This window comes from Hippocampus zosterae, chromosome 6 (genome assembly GCF_025434085.1).
Source record: "Hippocampus zosterae strain Florida chromosome 6, ASM2543408v3, whole genome shotgun sequence".
NCBI classification, from domain to species: domain Eukaryota; kingdom Metazoa; phylum Chordata; class Actinopteri; order Syngnathiformes; family Syngnathidae; genus Hippocampus; species Hippocampus zosterae.
This window is the reverse complement of record NC_067456.1, coordinates 11915442-11933030: the sequence shown is the minus strand read 5'-3', so window position 1 is coordinate 11933030 and position 17589 is coordinate 11915442. Positions and strand designations below refer to the sequence as shown.

At 43.0% G+C, this 17589-nt stretch overlaps 2 protein-coding genes across 5 annotated transcripts; one reads left to right on the top strand and one right to left on the bottom strand.

Moving 5' to 3' along the window:
• Positions 1 to 129: 129 nt before the first annotated feature.
• thbs4a (thrombospondin 4a) lies at positions 130 to 13509 on the bottom strand. Its single transcript, XM_052068831.1, has 23 exons — positions 13310 to 13509; positions 10409 to 10606; positions 10096 to 10331; positions 9915 to 10017; positions 8729 to 8820; positions 7513 to 7564; positions 7130 to 7320; positions 6930 to 7061; positions 5733 to 5813; positions 5483 to 5635; positions 5245 to 5349; positions 4936 to 5043; positions 4683 to 4842; positions 3402 to 3520; positions 3265 to 3317; positions 2888 to 2972; positions 1970 to 2066; positions 1625 to 1803; positions 1147 to 1195; positions 875 to 1071; positions 634 to 806; positions 429 to 568; positions 130 to 355 (listed from the first exon to the last, which is right to left on the bottom strand). Exons 1-23 carry the CDS (start codon positions 13386 to 13388, stop codon positions 306 to 308), a joined length of 2832 nt encoding a protein of 943 aa, XP_051924791.1. The 5' UTR covers positions 13389 to 13509; the 3' UTR covers positions 130 to 305.
• A 960-nt stretch (positions 13510 to 14469) lies between these two features.
• On the top strand, positions 14470 to 17545 carry mtx3 (metaxin 3). 4 transcript variants are annotated; one of them, XM_052068838.1, is made up of 9 exons: positions 14470 to 14607; positions 15737 to 15806; positions 15875 to 15951; positions 16031 to 16123; positions 16204 to 16386; positions 16462 to 16538; positions 16749 to 16906; positions 17261 to 17292; positions 17371 to 17545. In XM_052068838.1, the coding sequence occupies exons 1-8, from the start codon at positions 14527 to 14529 to the stop codon at positions 17290 to 17292; spliced, it is 771 nt and encodes a 256-aa protein (XP_051924798.1). In that variant the 5' UTR covers positions 14470 to 14526; the 3' UTR covers positions 17371 to 17545. The 4 variants fall into 4 exon arrangements, with proteins under 4 accessions (XP_051924798.1, XP_051924796.1, XP_051924797.1 ...); XM_052068836.1 differs by lacking the exon at positions 17261 to 17292 and adding an exon at positions 17125 to 17213; XM_052068837.1 differs by having other exon boundaries at positions 17125 to 17292.
• Positions 17546 to 17589: the final 44 nt, after the last annotated feature.

The following is a 17589-nucleotide window of genomic DNA, read 5'->3' as shown; positions in this document are numbered from 1 at the left end:
GGCTATGGAATAAATGGATCAAGGTGGGGTGGGAGGGGCTAAAGCCACAGTGACCCCATAGATATTTAAACAAACTCTTCTTCTTCCGGCCAATGACTAACTGCTTCATGAACGAAATGTCTTGCGTGCTTGAAGCTTTAGTTCTTATTTTATTAAATCTTCATGAACAGCATTAAACTTTCAGATGATAAACACTGCGCTGTATAATGCAAAGGCATTCAGTACCTGCTGATACACACGACCATTAGCTTGTGTAAAAACTATTCTCATGGCTGCAAGTGAGATTTGATGATCTTTCTCAGCCTTCAATTGGTGTTTTGGGCACTGAACTGCTCATAGTCATTGGGGATGGTGTCTGCAAGAAAAGAGGGACTTTGTTGTAAACGACTTGCACTTCCTGTGGCACAGAAAGCACGAATAGCACTCACCATTGCATCTGTACTTCAGATTGGACCAGATGATGTTTTCTTGGGAGAAGCAGAAAACCCCCAGCCGGCCTCCTCTCATACTGGTGTCAAGGATGACACCCGTGTCTGCCACCAGGTCCGAGCCCTCGAAGAAGCGAGACCTAGTTTAGAAGACGGCGACTAGTTAGTTTGTGCCGCGATGGCATAGTCGCATGCATGTGTGCACCTGATGTATCCGACTTGAGGTCTGTGCTGAAGAAACCAGCGGTAGGACACCTTGTCCTTCCAGCCCACATTCCTTGGATCTTTCCAAAGGAGACGAACTTGCTCTGGAGTATCTCCGGTGTGCCACAGAGAGTTCCTCAGATACTCGCCGGGGCCAGTTTTGGACTTGACTGCCTGATGAGGAGGGAAGCACAGAAGATCAGGTGGGGAAAGAAAAACTGATGAAGACAGCAAGCACGTACCTTCAGTTGTATTCCTGGCTCGGCTACTGCTCGGAAGGGCGCCGCCTGCCAGTAGGTCTGCTCTGTCTGTTTCCACATGACCACATAGAAGGAAGAGGAGTCCTGGTAACCGAAGATGAAGCCGGCGTAGTCATCGTCTGTCACGGTATTGACGTGGAAAGTTCCCTCAAAGTCCACGCCACTGAATGCCGTGTAGCCTGTATAGCGAAGAGGCAGCATTTGGGGAGAAGATCACTCGAGCATCAAAGAAGCATGAGGGAAGGACTACTCACCTACAGCCAGGCCAGGGTCAGAGTTCATGGTCTGGACTATCTCCATTCCCTTGTGCAAATAAATCAGAATGATATGATATTCTTGGATCTGGTGTTCTCAAAGTTTTGGGGTCAAGGGATCCCCTATAGGAGTGACATTTGTCACAGGAACCCCCTATAATGCAAACGCCATTTAAACAAAACTATCACGTGTACGTACCCCTTACTGCCATTGGAATTTAAAGGTTGGTAGTTTTTCTTGACAATAACAAAGAGTCACATTTTTCCAAAATAAAACTCGTATGATAGTCAAAAGTTTCAAGCCGGAAGGAAGTTATATTTTAACAAGTGGGCAATTTAGAGTCTTGCTTTCGGCAGCTGACCTCCACTGTGCCACTGAATGCCTCTCAATGCTTTTGTCCATGCTATGTACCCCGTGCTGGTCTTTTTTAAAAACATTTTTGACAGACAGTAGCAGATAGCATTGCTACGTGGTCACCTGGTTAAGAACCACCCAATTGGGATCAATCTGCGAGTCCCCTTCAGGATCCAGGACAACGGTTTGATAGGCTCTGAAATCCGTCAAGGTGACCTCAGCATTCTCTGGACAGTGGTCGACGATGTCAATCACATTGTCTTTGTCAAAGTCGCCTTGGCAAGCATCGCCCACGCTGTTGTCTGAAACACAAACATACACCAGTTGGTACGAAGCATCCTTTATACACACTCGGATAACAGTGTCGTGAACCCTTGCGGGGACAGCGGTTACTATAGTGGACAGCGTATCAGGTTATCAGGTTACAGGGGGCATGAAAGGGTTCAAATGTCAATTCAGTATACTCACTATCCGTGTCCTTTTGGTCTGGGTTGCCGACTAATCTACAGTTGTCCTCATCGTCCTTGACACCGTCATTATCGTCGTCGTCATCACATTCATCTCCCTGACGAGAATATGAGATTTTAGAGTCAGGTATTTCAAGACAGGTAAACATGAGCCATGGAGAACTACAATGGGATAACCTTTTTTTTCATTTTGCAGGAAAGTGATTTCTTTTTTTGGGGGCTGTAATAATAGCTCTTGGGGGATGGGTTGGAATCTTGGTCATTTAGATGTCAATGATTGCTTCTGGGAACTTGCTTGGACAGAAATTGGGTGTTTCCTCAGCTTTGGCGATGACATTTTTGCCAAATGTAATGATCTTAAGCTTGGATCATATGGGACATTGGCATGAAAACATACCGATTTCAGTTCTAGCCAAATTGTATTTCACTATTTATTTTAGGGGTTGGATCTGATTGGTATCTAGTTAGTTTGAAAGAAAAGAAACAAAGTCCAGACATTTCAAGAAAGCTGATAAATACCATTCACATATTCTAATTTAAGATGCCGATGCACTGGCAACCAAGCTACAACACGACTTACTTTATCAGTCTTCTATCAATTTGAAAGCATCACTTTCTAGGACATTTTTGTCGGGGTTGAAACCTGGTTTCATGGGAGCGGCCATCTTGGAAATGGGAGTTGGCACACTGTGTCACCGATGAACCAGGAAAAAGTGCTGCATGGGTGAAATAAAGGAGTGCCTCCTCTGTCTCAAAATGGGAATACAATTTTGATTGAAGGGCATACTAATCTGAAACATGCCTTTTCTCTCTTGATTGCTGTACAAAAATTTAGTTAGCCAACTCTTGTTCTCAGTCGCTCATCTGCGCATATGATTTCCAATAAGACTCAAATGAAGACAAATGACAAGTTTGCCACCATGCCATCCTTGTCTGTGTCCAACTGAGAAGAGTTAATGACATTGGGACAGTTGTCTTTGTTGTCCTGATGGCCGTCTCCATCGCTAAACAGCAAAACAAAATTTGCAAATGATTTTCATTGGACAGCAATCATTTGTAAAATTGCTCTTCATTCCATTCAACATCAACACTGTTGTCCAAACAAAAACAAATTTGTGCCGGTTAACAAACATTCTCATTCATAGTCATGGAAAGGGTCAAGCTTTGACTATTTTTGGCTACACTTAAAATGATTCCAGACATCCAAGATGATTAAATCACAAATCAAAATATTAATTTTCCAACCATTTTTTTGGTATTCGTTCACAATTAAACATCTGATGGATGAGTGCCTACGTGTCAATGTTGTCGTCACAGGTATCGCCGACAAGGTCATTGTCTGAATCTGACTGCAATCAGGAAAAAGAAAAAGGGTTGTCAGCGTTTTTAAGATTTCGGTCACTGTTTTGGGGGAGGCCGGCAGGGGTTGTTACCTGGTTAGGGTTGGCCACGTCAGGACAGCTGTCACAAACATCCCCCACGCCGTCATTATCTTTGTCGTTCTGGTCCAAGTTAGCCACATTTGGGCAATTGTCTACATCGTTCTTCAAATCTGATTGACAAGCAAATTTTGTTTACCATGGCTGTGTTATCGTATGGACTGAATCGTGCACAGCGTGAGTCCTAAACTCTACACAGACAAGTAGAAGTGCCAAATGTGTTTAAGACAGGGCTCAAATAGTTTCCAGAGACCCTCAATGATTGTCTGACGCCTGCATGGAAAATATTTTTGGGGCGAGGCAGGCTTGACCGTTATTCAACATTATTACAATCAATCCAACCTCAGATCGAACAATTAGGAGGTAAAAGCTCAGCTATGTAGTCACCAGACCGAACATAATGTGTCCGGAGTTGAAGTCTCCAGTGGAAAACATGAGGAAATTCAGCATTTAAGGGAGGAGTGGAAGGGAAGACGGTGAAAAACTCCTGTAATTACACTTGGAACATTTGAACATTTCACACTGTTTTCTACAGAACTGGTGACGCCCGAGCTATTAACTTCAACGTACCGTAAATGACCTAACAAGAGGAGGTGGGAAGTGGTAACAGGCAGAGAAAAGAGCAGGTTACGTCTATCCTCACCTTACATACTTGGTTTTGTACTTTAGCATGCGCTAGGTATGCTAACTTGACATTTGAATATCATTATTTTTTTTGTTGTTGTAAGAGGAGTAGGAATTATAAATGGGACTTTGGTGGTTTAGGGAAATCACAAAGTGCCTTACAGTGTCTCAAGTGGACATTTGGTTTTTTTGTCTTAATATAATTTGATGCAATAAAAACAGTCATAACCGACTTATTGAAAAATCCAAACTTTGACTTCAGCCAGTTCAGGGCATTTAGAAAATTTACATCCTGTAATTACAGCCAGTTGTAGGCAATAAATGTGGGAAATTTACTTTCGAGTGCTTGTAAACAAATAGTTGGGTTTTTGAAAGGCCAGCCCACCCATCAAGTGTGAAATTACACCACTAAGTAAATCGTTTTTGCAACGGCCACTTGCCAAACTATGAGATAACAATGCTGAGGATTTGCATAATACCACTCCAACAATGACTTTCTCTGTCCGTGAATCGACAGGTAGGCTGTGAGAAGATCTAGCATCTCCAAACTTTGCATGTCATAGTTACTTTATTTGTTACTTTATAGTTACTCCTCGTAATGGCCACATGCATGGCGTGATATTGAAACTGACATGAAGAGCACAAACTTACTATCCCCGTCCTTGTCGTTGTCACACTCATCTCCCAGTCCATCTTTGTCCGTATCTTTCTGGGATGGATTTTCCACTGTTCTGCAGTTGTCACAGGCGTCGCCATGGAGATCCTTATCGCTGTTTCTCTGGTCCACATTAGGAACCAGCCAGCAGTTGTCCTGGGATGTTCATACACAGTGTCGAATTATAGCCTCCGAAATAATAACCAAGGTGTTTGCGGAAATATTAGCATGTAGGAATCCATTAGCTACGTCTGTGTTACTGATGCCATCGTTATCTGCGTCCTCATCGCAGGTGTCACCCATCCCGTCTCTGTCGGCATCCTCCTGGCCGGAATTTGGCACGAACACACAGTTGTCCTGGATACAACATTGAAACACGCACATACATTTTTTTTCTTCATATTTATAGGCTAGATTACATACACTAGGTAGAGAGGAAGATAATTATGGGTAGGATGGTGAGAGGCTAGGGAGGGATGTACCGAGGTAGGTGTATCGGGTTTACATAACTACAAAGGTAAATTGAAAGAGCACGAGTAAGAGAGATTTATGCTTCACCTTATTGCAGTTGTTTCCTGGGCAGTCAAGAGTATTATCAGGATATGCATCAATATCGGTGTCCTTTCCACACTTATAGCCATCGCCTGCCCAACCAACACCACACTAACATACACAAACAAAAGGAGGATTTTTATTGTTTATTTTTGTAGTAATGTCTAAGTTTCACTCGCACAATACAATACGATCTCCCAACAATAATTCAAGGGACGGGCAGGAGGTCATTTGTTGATCTCACCGCACAGCCGATACTGCCGTCTCGCTGCACAACACACTCGGCATTGGCATCACACGGGTTGGGCTGCCCGTTGGAACAGAGTCTGGTGCCCTGGCAACCACTTGCCTGGTCACCTGTGAAGCCATTTTTACAGTCCCCACAGAGGAAGGATCCCTGGAGACAACAGTGCTCGGTCAGCGGACAGGTGGCTTTGAAGCTTTTGAGAAGAACTCTGCAGTTGTCCCTAGTTGATCTTATTTTCTGGTCTTACTATAGTGTTGTAGCAGTGGGAGTTAGCAGTGCAGCCTCCGTGGGCAGGCGGGTTCAGGCACTCATCTATATCCTCACATAGCTTGAAGAAAACATGAATGGCAAAAAAAAAAAAAGTCAGATTATAACAGCCAATCAAATTTTTCACAAAGAGAAAAAAATGGGTGGGTTTTAAACGTAAGCTAGACCTGACCAGTTGGTGTGGTTCTGTCTGGCTGTACCAATCTATATATATACTGCGCGTCGTCCCGCACGCGGTCTGTCCTTCCGTCTGTCCCTTTTCAAAACGTACCTACTTCACCGCACCGCTCAGGCAGTGGCTCACTACGATCGCGCGAGCATCTTAGCGAAAAAATGTTGTCTACCCACAAGCATTGCAATGAAATTGTTAGTTATTTAGTAGAGCTAAACATCTCTTTATTTTTGCGATAAGCAATGAAGATGAACAAAAAGTTGAACCAAGCAACAACACTTTTGTGGGCCGAAGGCCCACCTTACCAGCCTTACGCAGGAACTAGCTGATGAGCAGCCCGGAGGGCGGCGAACCAGCTAGTATATTATATGTAAATAAGGTGATTTACAACAATACTTCCTCCAGTGGTTTGATATTTTCCCATGGCTAGAAAGCAAAGCGCAGAGAGGCTCTGTTGCCAAAACGCATGGGTCAGTAAATGTTGCAAGTAATCATTGTCAAAAGACTTTTAACGTTTCGGCACTTGCTCTTTAATTGACGCCCGTTTACGCTCTTTGTAGCAATCTGCTTCTTCATTGAAAATCACACCATGTTTTTGTGGTTCAATAAGAACTAATCAAATACAGTATATTGTTTGGGAAACTTCAAAAACCAATACAGGGTTGTAGATTTTTTGTTGCAGCAGACCTAATAACAAGAGCTGTGTGCTCGGCAAAGATTAGACAGAAATTTTTGGAATGTCAGCAGCAATATGAAATATCTTTCTTCTTCAAATCTTTCAATCATCATTAATGCTCTCCCTTGTTTATGTTTCTCAGTATCGGTCTCCAAGATCGCAATCAATGAAGACCTCAGCCACGGTGAGTCTGTTTTGACAAAGTGAGGAGTCGGTTTTCACACGTAGGGAGTAAAAGTAGTCATTGGAAAAATAAATATACTTGAGAAATCTACTTAAGTACAGTAACACAAAAGGATTCATGACTTCCCAACAGTGATGGCTGATACCTGCTTGCTTGCATCGGATACTCCAACTCCGTTTATTTCTGGTCCCTCGTAGCCCGACGGACATTTGCCACATCGAAACCCAGGCGCAGTGTTCTCACACCTTACGCCGGGGAAACATGGATTGAATTGGCACTAAAACACAACATCACAACTCATTAATGTCACGCTGTATTTTTGCCAATGTGAACACAGTTCAGTACCTCGTCTATGTCATCGCAGCGAACCCCATCCCCCGTATATCCTTCAGGACAGGGAGCGCACTGGTACCCTCCCGTTGAAGAGGGAATGCACATGTCCTGGTGGAAACACGTTCCAGGTGGACAGGGAGGAGGTATTTGGTACTGGCCCGGGCTTGGAGGTGATCCTGGGTTGGTTGGTCTTCCATCGGGACCTGCGGACAATATTTGACCACAAGCATCGTGTGGGGTCAAAAATACGTTTTTCTCTGAGAAGGAAATGAAGCAGTCCAGGCTTGAATTTAGTCAGCGCTGCACGTGGACCAAAAATATTTGTCCAGATATCTTTTCATTCGGGCCACCAATAGAGTGAAGAAAAAAAATGGTGTTGTTTTCGTTCTACTTACCACAGGGAAGACACTCGGTGATGGTGTTCCTCAGAAAATTGGTCTCTTTAATCTTGGACACAAATATAGGGAATTAGGCTGCGTACTTTATTTTATGTCTCTACTTGTTTCGGCTTAGAACATAGGTGTCAAACTCAGGTCCTGGAGGGCCGCTGTCCTGCATATTTTCCATGAACCAAATGAACAGGTTCAATGTCAGGCTTCCGCAGAACTTGCTGATGATCTGATCATTTGAATCAGGTGTGTTGCAGCAGGGAGACTTGGAAACCATGCAGGACAGCGGCCCTCCAGGACCTGAGTTTGACACCCCTGGCTTAGAATAACACAATATATGTCAGCGGAACAAGCTTCTGTAGCTGTCGATCTTATTTCGATATGTCAGTCTGAGCTCACGGTTAATGTTACATAGTTTACTGTTGTAGACTGTACCACAGATGCCAAATTCAAGGCCCGGGGGCCAGAGCTGGCCCGCCACATCATTTTATGTGGCCCGCGTAAGCAATTCAAGCATGTCAACTTCCATGATGCTTGCTAAAGTCTGAACCAACATTTTCATCTGTCATGTAATAATTACAATGTTTAAACAATCCATTATTCTTGACTTCTGATGTCAAAACTGGTTGTCCATCTATTTGTTAATCGCTGTTGGTGTAGTATGTGGACGTGCTTAAATATTTATATGATTTTACAAAATTCACAGTCATAATGGCCCTCCAAGGGAAGCTGTAACTACAATTTGGCCCGCGACAAAAATGAGATTGACACCCCTGCTGTATATGCTTGAAAGTTTTCTCCAAATATCTGATTTCAACTGTTTTAACAACTCCATCTGTGGTTTCACCATGCCTCGAAGACGAAACGATTCCAGAAACCCGGCAGGTCACTTTTTACGAGAGGTTTACTTAATTGCCAAAACCAATCTCACCCAAAAGTAAAAGCGCATTAAAAATAATTGCAACTAAGGTTCCATTTTTCACCTTCTATCAGTAAGTTTCAGTACAGCTGGTACTGTATGTGTATGGATCTACCAATGAGCACCTTGACAAGGCCTTGATTTCTTGTTCATATCAAAGCATTGTCTCATGAATAATTCTTGGGCCAACGTTCAGCTATCATACATCATGTCCGGTAGGTATCTGAGTACTTCAGATCTCTTATGAAATAGAACGGTGTATGTCTTTTTTTTCTTTGCCAGAAATATCCCCAAACAACTTACCTGCTGATTGAGTAACTCCTTCATCTCAGCCAGCATGCTCCTTAATTCCTGCATCGTGGTCTGCTCCTGGACGCCTGGCCCTGCCTGGAAACCTGAGAGTGCGCCACAAAGACAGCCACACTGTCGTATTTTGAATAATGCTGGGACATTACTACTGAATGCATTGAACGCATTTTGGAAGACTGGTGATCATGTTGTATTTTGCTGGAAAAATGTAAAAACGATCTTCCTGTTAATTCGGGGGTCGGCAACATGCGGCTCTTTAGCGACATCTAGTGTCTCCCTGGAGCTTTATAAAACATGCTTAAAAATGGAAAAATATTTTGATAGTAGGCCAATATAGCTCAAATAGAAATAGATACAGTACATGTTGAAGCTCCTAAAAGGGAGAGCTGTGGTGTTTGTTTTTTAAAACGTACACTTTATTTATGCATGTCTCGACAAACACAGACATGTTTGCGTCCGACTCCGTACCTTCTCTCTTCTCGTTCGATTCGAGAGGCGTTCAAAGACAGCCTCCAAAAAACAGAAATTAATGATCACGTCACTGACACCAAGAAAAGCGAAAATAATGCACCAAAAAAAAAAACAAATCAAGCGATGAAATTACAAAATAAATTATATGGGTGCGTTTGTGAACACACAACAAAGGAATGAATAACATAAACAATTCTGAGACAATCCAGTCTCCTACATACATAAAGCACGTGTTTTCTTCATTGTAAGTTTTATAGAAGGCTTTTATTTATTTTTATTTTTTTATTTGTTTTTGTTTGTTTTTTTTGTCCTATATGGCTCTTTCAACATTTTGGGTTGCCGACCCCTGTGTTAAATGGATTCATTCATGACGCTGAACAAAAGTCTGCAGCATCATTCTATTTATACATTAGATTTCTTTGATCCCAAAATCATTCAGGACATTTGGTAGAATGTCTGGTTACAAAGTAACAAAATTCATTTGATTCAGATTGACAGTAATAGATACATATGACAATAGATTTTGCATTTTAAAACAGAGGAGTGATTTTTTTGGCATGTCGGAGGAAGCTGAGACAAACTCCTCACAGGAAGGAGGCAGCGTAGATTGGAACCCCGAACATCAGGAGCGTTCGACAGATATGCTGCCCATTCCCACACCATTAGGTCTGAGTTGAAAACGTTTGCAAGCGTGTCATTGTTGTCTTACGCAACAGCTTCAGAGGTTCGCTGTGATCCGAGCTGCAGTCCTGCAGCGTTGCCACGTTGTCTATGGAGTCGTTAAGCACCAGTTTCATGTCGAGCATGCCCCTCTTCATCACAGTGCAAAAGAAAGACAAGTAAATGACACTGGTTAACGTGCGATGAACATAAATATTTATTTCTTGTACCTGCAGCGTCCTAAGTGCGACTGAATTCGGACTGCGAGGAATGGACCCAAAGGCAGCCGGCAAGTCATCCAGAGTGTGGGCCAACCTGCAGTCCACATAGATGTTGAGGCGAGGGGGGCCGCGTTGCAGACCGCTGGCGTGCAGCAGAACGTGGTGGTCATTGCCATCGGCCAGGGAACCGTGGTTAAAACTGGTTGCGGCATATCTGCCGTCAGTCTTCTGGTAACGCAAGGTGACTAGAGACGGACGGAGACCATGTTGAAAGGAAGCGACGGTGACACTGGCGGCACAGGATTTGGTAGACCTCTCTCACCTTTGCTCAGTTTGGCCTGCACATTGAGCTCCAGGTACTTGCTGTTATCTTTGGGGTTAACGATGCTGAAAATGGATGTGGGGCCCTTGGTTTGGAGTTTGAAAGATGAGAGCAGGAAGGCCTCATCCCGCCCTTTATTCTTTAAACTTCCTTGAAGTAAGTCTGGCAGGCAGTCTGGCGACACCAGAAGGTCGTACACTAACACAGGAAAGTCAACTTGTTACCACCGACATAAGCGGAACCTCTGAAAGGCCGACATGATACATTTTATGATGGTGGTCAACATCAGACTTGTGGGAGATGATCACTTTTTTCCCCTTGGGACATCACGGAAATAGAAATCATTCTGTTTGATGTCTGATTGAAAACTTTATTATCTATACAGGCATTTTCAAGAAATGATTTTACATTTATTTACATTTATGATTTACATTGATCATTCATTCCCGGAGACAGCTGTTCAGTAGATGCTAAATATGCGTTGCATTGGGTTGGCAGTATCAACCATACTCGTGTAATGACATTTGAAAGTGTTGTTACAAAGACATGAAGTCCCCTCCAAAAGAATTGGAAGGGCCAGGTTTGTTTTTGTTGTATACCAAAGACATTTGGGTTTCAGAACAAAACTCAACCCAACACAACTCAACTTTGATAAATAGGAGACCAAAGGTGCAAATTGCAGCTTTTCTTTCATGGTATTTATTTTTTGATGTGTGATGTGTTCAACAACTCAAGTCTCACAAGCCACTGTTTGAAGAATACTTTAAGAGAAGAAATATACAGGCCATACTACAAGATGCAAACCACTCATCAGCAAAGACAATCGGAAGGGATTTTGCAAAGAACTATAGCGAGAAGACAAAAGTCTTGCAACAAGGTTTTACGGACTAATGATACCACAAAGTGAGGGCTGAATATGGAGAAAGAAAGGATCTGCTTGTGATCCAAAACTCACAAGCTCATAATGTCATGGCTTGGGCTTACATGGCTGCTTCTGGAACGGGCTCACTGGTCTTCATTGATGCTGTGAGTCATGATGGTGGCAGCAGAATGAATTCTGAAGTCTACAAAACCATGTTGCCTTGCAATTTATGAGGAAAAAATGCATCCAAACTACTTGGGAGAAGCTTCATCGTGCAACAAGACAATCACCCAAATCACGCTGCCGACACATCAAAGGACTTCATCGAGCAAGAAAAGTGGAAGGTCTTCGACTGGCCAAGTTAATCACCCGACCTTAACTCAATAAAGCATGTATTTCACCTCCTGAAGTGGAGAATGAAAGGAGAAGCCGAGAGAAACAAAGAAGAACTGAAAGAGGATGCAGTAGAGGACTGGAAAAGCTTTTCAAAAGAGGAATCCACTGAACTCTCTGGTGAAGTCAATGACACCGTTATTGCAAGTGAAGGTTGTGCCACTAAATCCTAGATGTTATCACTTGAAGTTCACCGAAAAATATCTGTTCCAATACTTTTGCTCACTTGAAAAGTTGTTGGCTTGAAACAGAAGGTGCTCTGTCCTGAACTGTTTAACAGATCTAGATGTGAATACCATGAAATAAAAACCGCACTTTGGAATTTTGTGATTCATATTTCTCTTTTGATCTGGAACTCAAATACCTTCAGTAATCAATAAAAACAAAGGAATTGACCGTGCCTTTCCAATACTTTTGGAGGCGACTGTCGACCTAAAACCCGATTTAACATTGAACCCGTTCAAAACAACAAAAACAACTGAGTTGCAGCGATGACGTCCTCAATGGGCAAACGTTTCAGGACAGGCTGGTCGTATTGCTTTGATGTGAGTCTGCTTGTAAAAAGTCAGCTCACAAAAACCACAAAATGCCATGAAAAACTCAAATGCATCCAAATGGTGCTCCGGGGGTACTTGTGGTTGACTTTGCTGCGTCACTTTATGAAGTGTGACAGGGTGTCCGTGTGTGCATATGTCCTACGTGTGAGAAACCACTCGTGTGTCTTTTATAGTGACGGACTGTGCAGCTGCCACAAGGAGCCCAAGCGGAGGCGCACACTCTTTCCACTGGAGCCAAGCCACTCGTTTCATATTCACATGCATGCAACCATTTGACAGGAAAATGATGTGGAAAGAAATGCGATGTTGTTTCCAAGCCAATCAGGCAGATGCACTTTTTCAGATGCCGGGTAGAGCTGCTTTACCAATCAAGACTCTCCTATTCAATGTTTTTTCTCCAATCTCCTCAAAACAAGTGAATTTGCACAGGCCTCAGTCAAGGCAACACAATGCAATCTCCATTCCTTACAATCTTACCAAAAGTGGGGTTCCACCATAGGGATGTCCGGACCAATATGTTATTTATTAATATCTTAATTGGTTGTTCAAAATTGTGACTTTTTTTGCACTCTTGGCTCCAAACAGCAGATGCAATGTTCCTTAGTCTCAACTAAAATTCTTTTTGAAGCAGCAACCATCAAAACAGGAGCTGGGAACATTCAGTGAGATGTTCTCATCCCATTAATTTTTTTTAAAATGTATTATTAATTTATCTTGGTCAACACAAAAGCCAAAACCTTTTGGGGCATGACCAACCACTCATGAAGTTTTCTTGCGATTGGTTTCGTGGTACGACAGAATTAAACCCTTCAGTGAACATATTTCAGCTCTTGAAAATTCACAATTTCAGCCCATCACAGTCGTTGAAAAGACAAAGCATTTTCCAAAACATAAAATCTGCCAAATTTTAAACCATATCATTCGGCTGTTTGCAAACTTCATATATCATAACAATACAAAATTGAGGCATGAACCAACTCGGTTTCCTTTCCCCCGAGAAAGTCCTCCACTTTAAAATGCGTCACAATACAATCCTGCATTGAATGCCGTTTGCACATGAAGAAAAGAAAAACGGTAGCCAGGACTCACCAATGCCTTGCGCTGTGGCAGTGATTAACAACTGATGCAGCACCAGAGACACAGCCAAGACTCCAGGCCACACAATCATCGTCTCAGTTAGAAAACGATCTGCTCTGAAAAGTTTGACTCGACTGTGCTGGAGGAAGTCTAGCACCCAGATGTTGAGGCAAATATTCAGCAGAGGTGAGGTGGCTATTTGGCCACAGGCACAGCTTTAAAAGCAGTGAGGAGTTCCCGCCCTCATATGTTGCAAAACAGTGGCAGTGACCATTGACTCATGGACCAATAAAAAAGAAAAGAAAAGGTAAAAGTTAAAACTAGAAGTGAATGGGAGCGATAATGGATACATTTTGTGGGAAGTGTTATTTGAAATATATGCGGATGTATTAGGCCTGCTATGTATGTGTTTATTATGGATCTAGTTTTCCTATAATGCAGTTTTTAAAAGAAAGTTGAAACTCTAAGCAAGGGGCACATTTCAAGGGGCACATTTCAATGACAAAAATGATTTGGATTTCGCATAAAAGAGGTTTGTGAGAACATTGCCTGTAATCCAATGGCTCCATTTTTTCAGGTAACTTCATAAACATGTGGACCACCTCTGCACTGTGAGGCGGACGTGCTAACCAGTCCTCACCGTGCCGCTCGGATCTTATATATTGAAGGGAAAAAAAATAGTTCAGGACTGAGAAAACATCTCATCTGTATGTGGTTGTTTTCAGATTAGATAAATGATTTTTGGACACAAGAAACTGGTAGCTTTATTTGCCGATGACACAACATATTCGCTAAGAATCATCCGGCACCAAATAATTCTCCGAAATAAACCCATGGATGGGGAATATCTTGCTTCTCCAGATCAGCTGCGTCATCACTGCTATTGACTCTACCTGTTTAATTATCCAAGTCCCAATCAATCAATCAATCAATCAGGATCTCAACAGCGGTTGATATCACCACTCGGTACGTCCTTTACACGTCGTGTCGTTATGTTGAAAAAAGTAACAAGCCTACTTTGACAAAGTGAAAAAAGTTGCCTGCAGTTTTCTGTTTTCAAATGAAGGGAATACAAGTATTATGTATTAAATGAACAAATCCATAAAGTGAATGAAGAGAGCGTTCCCCACCTGGACACGTAGTTACAGGAAAGTGACGTCAGTATGCCGAGCGCTGACGTTCGGGCTACAACATGACGTCATCGGCCGACCGTCTTCCTCCAAACAAACATGGCAGCTGCCATGGAGCTGCGATGCTGGGGGGGCGACTGGGGTCTGCCGTCGGTCCACAACGAGTCGCTCGTAGTCCTGGTAACCTTCACGTTTATTTGCGCGAACAAGACCGTTGCAGACGTCACTTTTCCCGGGATGCGGTGTTTAGTTCGGTCGCTGTCTCCTCTCGGGTTAGCTTCCATGCTAACCTGGTCAGTCTCCAGCCGTTGTTTTCTACCGGTCGTTGTTATGAAATATGTCTTGACGAATATGCATTTCTAATGCAACATGTTAGTATTTGTGAGTGTTAGCTTCGTTTGAGCTCCGTGGTTTTTTGTCAGTCATCGCGAATAAAATTGTGTTCCTTCAAGGTCAGTCCGGAGTAAAAATCCCAAGAGTTACTTCTGTTATTGTTTGTATGCAATAATAGTACAGTTACATGTCAGGTAAATCTGTTTTGTTGAGCAACTTTCCTGTTGTAGTTGACTTGTTGTAAATTATGTTTTGTATTTGATGACTTCGACCTGCCCTCCTTCCCATAGTTGCCACAATATTTAGGCTTGTCAAATGAGGTCCTGCAGTACTGGAACCAAAATCATTCACGCATCATTTTTTAAAAATGTATTTGATAATTGTCATAATTAAAGCTATTGTTGCATCATAGCATGTTGAAAACTCAACAGACTGATTAATAGTCTACTTTGAACTGATGTTTGCGGTTCATCAGTTTTCAGATTACCATACTACATTCATCGTAAACTCATGCCTTATTAAGTTGCTTGTATTTTAAATCAGTGCTATTTTCGTGTGAATCATTAAATCCCAATTAATAAACAAGAATAAGAATCTTTCAATGAGACGCAGTCTTGGGCGGAACTGAATTCTCAGAACAAACAAACATAAAAATAAATAATTGTACTGCATTGTTTTAAAGAAGTACTTAACTATTTTGTTGATTTTTTTTTTCATTTGCACATGTGGCTAACAAGCCACATGTGATGAAGAGACTTTCAGTCGCCCAAGTGGATATGCAAAAGTTGCTAATGAGAAATATGCAAAGGATGCCTGCTCACCATCTTGAGCCTGTTGAGAAGATTGAAAAATGCCCCTTTATCATCATGGAAACAAACGTGGTGCTCATATCATTATCCAAAGTCTCTGCCCTGCTCTTGCTTGGCTGTCTTTTCTCACCATCTGCGTTAACTCAGCTGGTGTGTTTTTCTTTCAGGCATATGCAAAGTTTTCTGGGGCCAAAGTGAACATTTCCCCCATAGACTGGACTTGGAAAACTCTGACAGGTATCCTTGCCAGGATCTGTTTTGAAAGTTTGAAAAGTGCCTGATTTTTTTCCCTCTTAATAACACAGCAACAGTGCCCGAGTTGGTATGTGGTGACACTTCAGTGAAAGAACCCTCACAGATTCTCAACTTCCTGAGAAAGCAGGTATTAGCGGATGCCTCGCACGTGTTACAGCAGATGAATTTGAATAGAATCTGATTGCTTTGTGTTTTTTTTCCCCCAGAGGTTTAATGCAGACTACGAGTTGAGCGCCCGGCAAGGAGCCGACACCATGGCTTACATCGCGCTCCTCGAGGAGAAACTGCATCCTGCATTGGTAACAAGGCCCTTCCCGCAATCCGTTCATTCGAAAAAGTTACGAGTGCCACTACTGATTCTTTGTGCTTCACGTCTTAGTTGCACACTTTCTGGTTGGATGCAGAAAACTACGCCAATCTGACCCGGCCGTGGTTTGCCTCCCATTCGCCGTTCCCCCTAAATTTCCTTGTGCCCAGTCATCATGCCAACAGCGCCCGCTCTCGCATCCTGCTGACCAGAGGAGAGGCGCCGTTATGCCGAATCACAGAGGTGGAAGGAAAGGTAAACAGAGGTGGCTTCAAAACAAAAAAAAATGTGCTGATCATCGTTCCCACACTGTTCTTTCTCACTTGTCAGCTGTACAGTGACGGCAAGGAGTGCCTGAATCTTCTGTCCTACAGACTGGGAGACGGAAACTACTTCTTTGGCAACTTGTACGTATACGAATGAGATGCAGCTCAGCGCAATGTCATTGTTTCAAAGCTGACTTTGCTAATAATAAAAAACAAAGAGGGAGGAGCGAAAAGGAAGGCCCGAATCTGAAGGCGGTCATTGTTTGAATGTGAACAGAATAGTAGTAAAGTCGAGTTTCTCCCTTTGCTGCATCGCAGTTGAGTGTTTTTGAAACGTTTTGGTGATTTCAGACCCACCAGCCTGGATGCTTTTGTTTTTGGGTTTGTGGCTCCACTCCACAAGGCCCACCTCTGCAACAGCCCCCTGCAGAGCCACCTCAGAAAGCTGGAGAACCTCACACGCTTCTGCGACAACATCCTGTCCGATTACTTCAGCTCGGCCCAACCGGGTAAGTTGAGCACATAGACGGAGAGGAAAAGTCCCACTCAAACGCTTCAGCACTAACATGTAAAAATCTCTTTTGAAGCCACTCACATCCTCGGTCATTCCTGACCAATTTGTTTTGCTTGATGGCTTTCTAGGGGTGGGTGAACCATTTTTTTCTCCCTTTTCCACTAAAGCTTGTCCGGCTATGTTCTTTTTCCACGGGTGTCCCTGTTTTTCCAGGTCTTCCCCCATCTGTTCAGGAAACAATGGATGCCAACCTCCAAAAATTAACTCAGCTTGTAAACAAAGAATCCAACTTGATAGAAAAGGTGCTTTCTTTTCTTTTCATTTCTTTGCATGACTGACAATTGTCAAGCGCTTCAAGTTGCACACTGGCCACAACATTAGGTACCCCGAAGTCATTGAATAATCTTACCCAGTGCAGGGGTTGTTTGTACCATGAACATTTCCACATATTTCTGCCAGATGGATGACAACCTTCGCAGCAGCCCTCAGCACAAACTTTACCGGCCGCAGCCCAAACCCGGTGTGGTCGTGGAAATGAGCTCAACACCTGCCTAAACGCCTACCCCACCCTGCCCACGATCCTGCCTGACGAACGAGGGAAGAACACCGTGTAGATGTGCGTCGTCAACGTTAACCACAGTGTAACCCAGCGTGTCTATAAAAACAAAAGCCAATTTG

Bases quoted from the DNA above. Each gene is read 5' to 3' on its own strand.
- thbs4a (XM_052068831.1), bottom strand. From the start codon at position 13,388: ATGATTGTGTGGCCTGGAGTCTTGGCTGTGTCTCTGGTGCTGCATCAG. The intron at 7,565-8,728 runs GTAAGTTGTTTG...TTTGTGTCCAAG, and splicing joins AGGAGTTACTCAATCAGCAG to ATTAAAGAGACCAATTTTCT. The intron at 5,636-5,732 runs GTAAGACCAGAA...TGTTGTCTCCAG, and splicing joins CCCACTGCTACAACACTATA to GGATCCTTCCTCTGTGGGGA.
- mtx3 (XM_052068836.1), top strand. From the start codon at position 14,527: ATGGCAGCTGCCATGGAGCTGCGATGCTGGGGGGGCGACTGGGGTCTG. The intron at 15,807-15,874 runs GTATCCTTGCCA...TTAATAACACAG, and splicing joins GACTTGGAAAACTCTGACAG to CAACAGTGCCCGAGTTGGTA. The intron at 16,539-16,748 runs GTACGTATACGA...TGGTGATTTCAG, and splicing joins AACTACTTCTTTGGCAACTT to ACCCACCAGCCTGGATGCTT.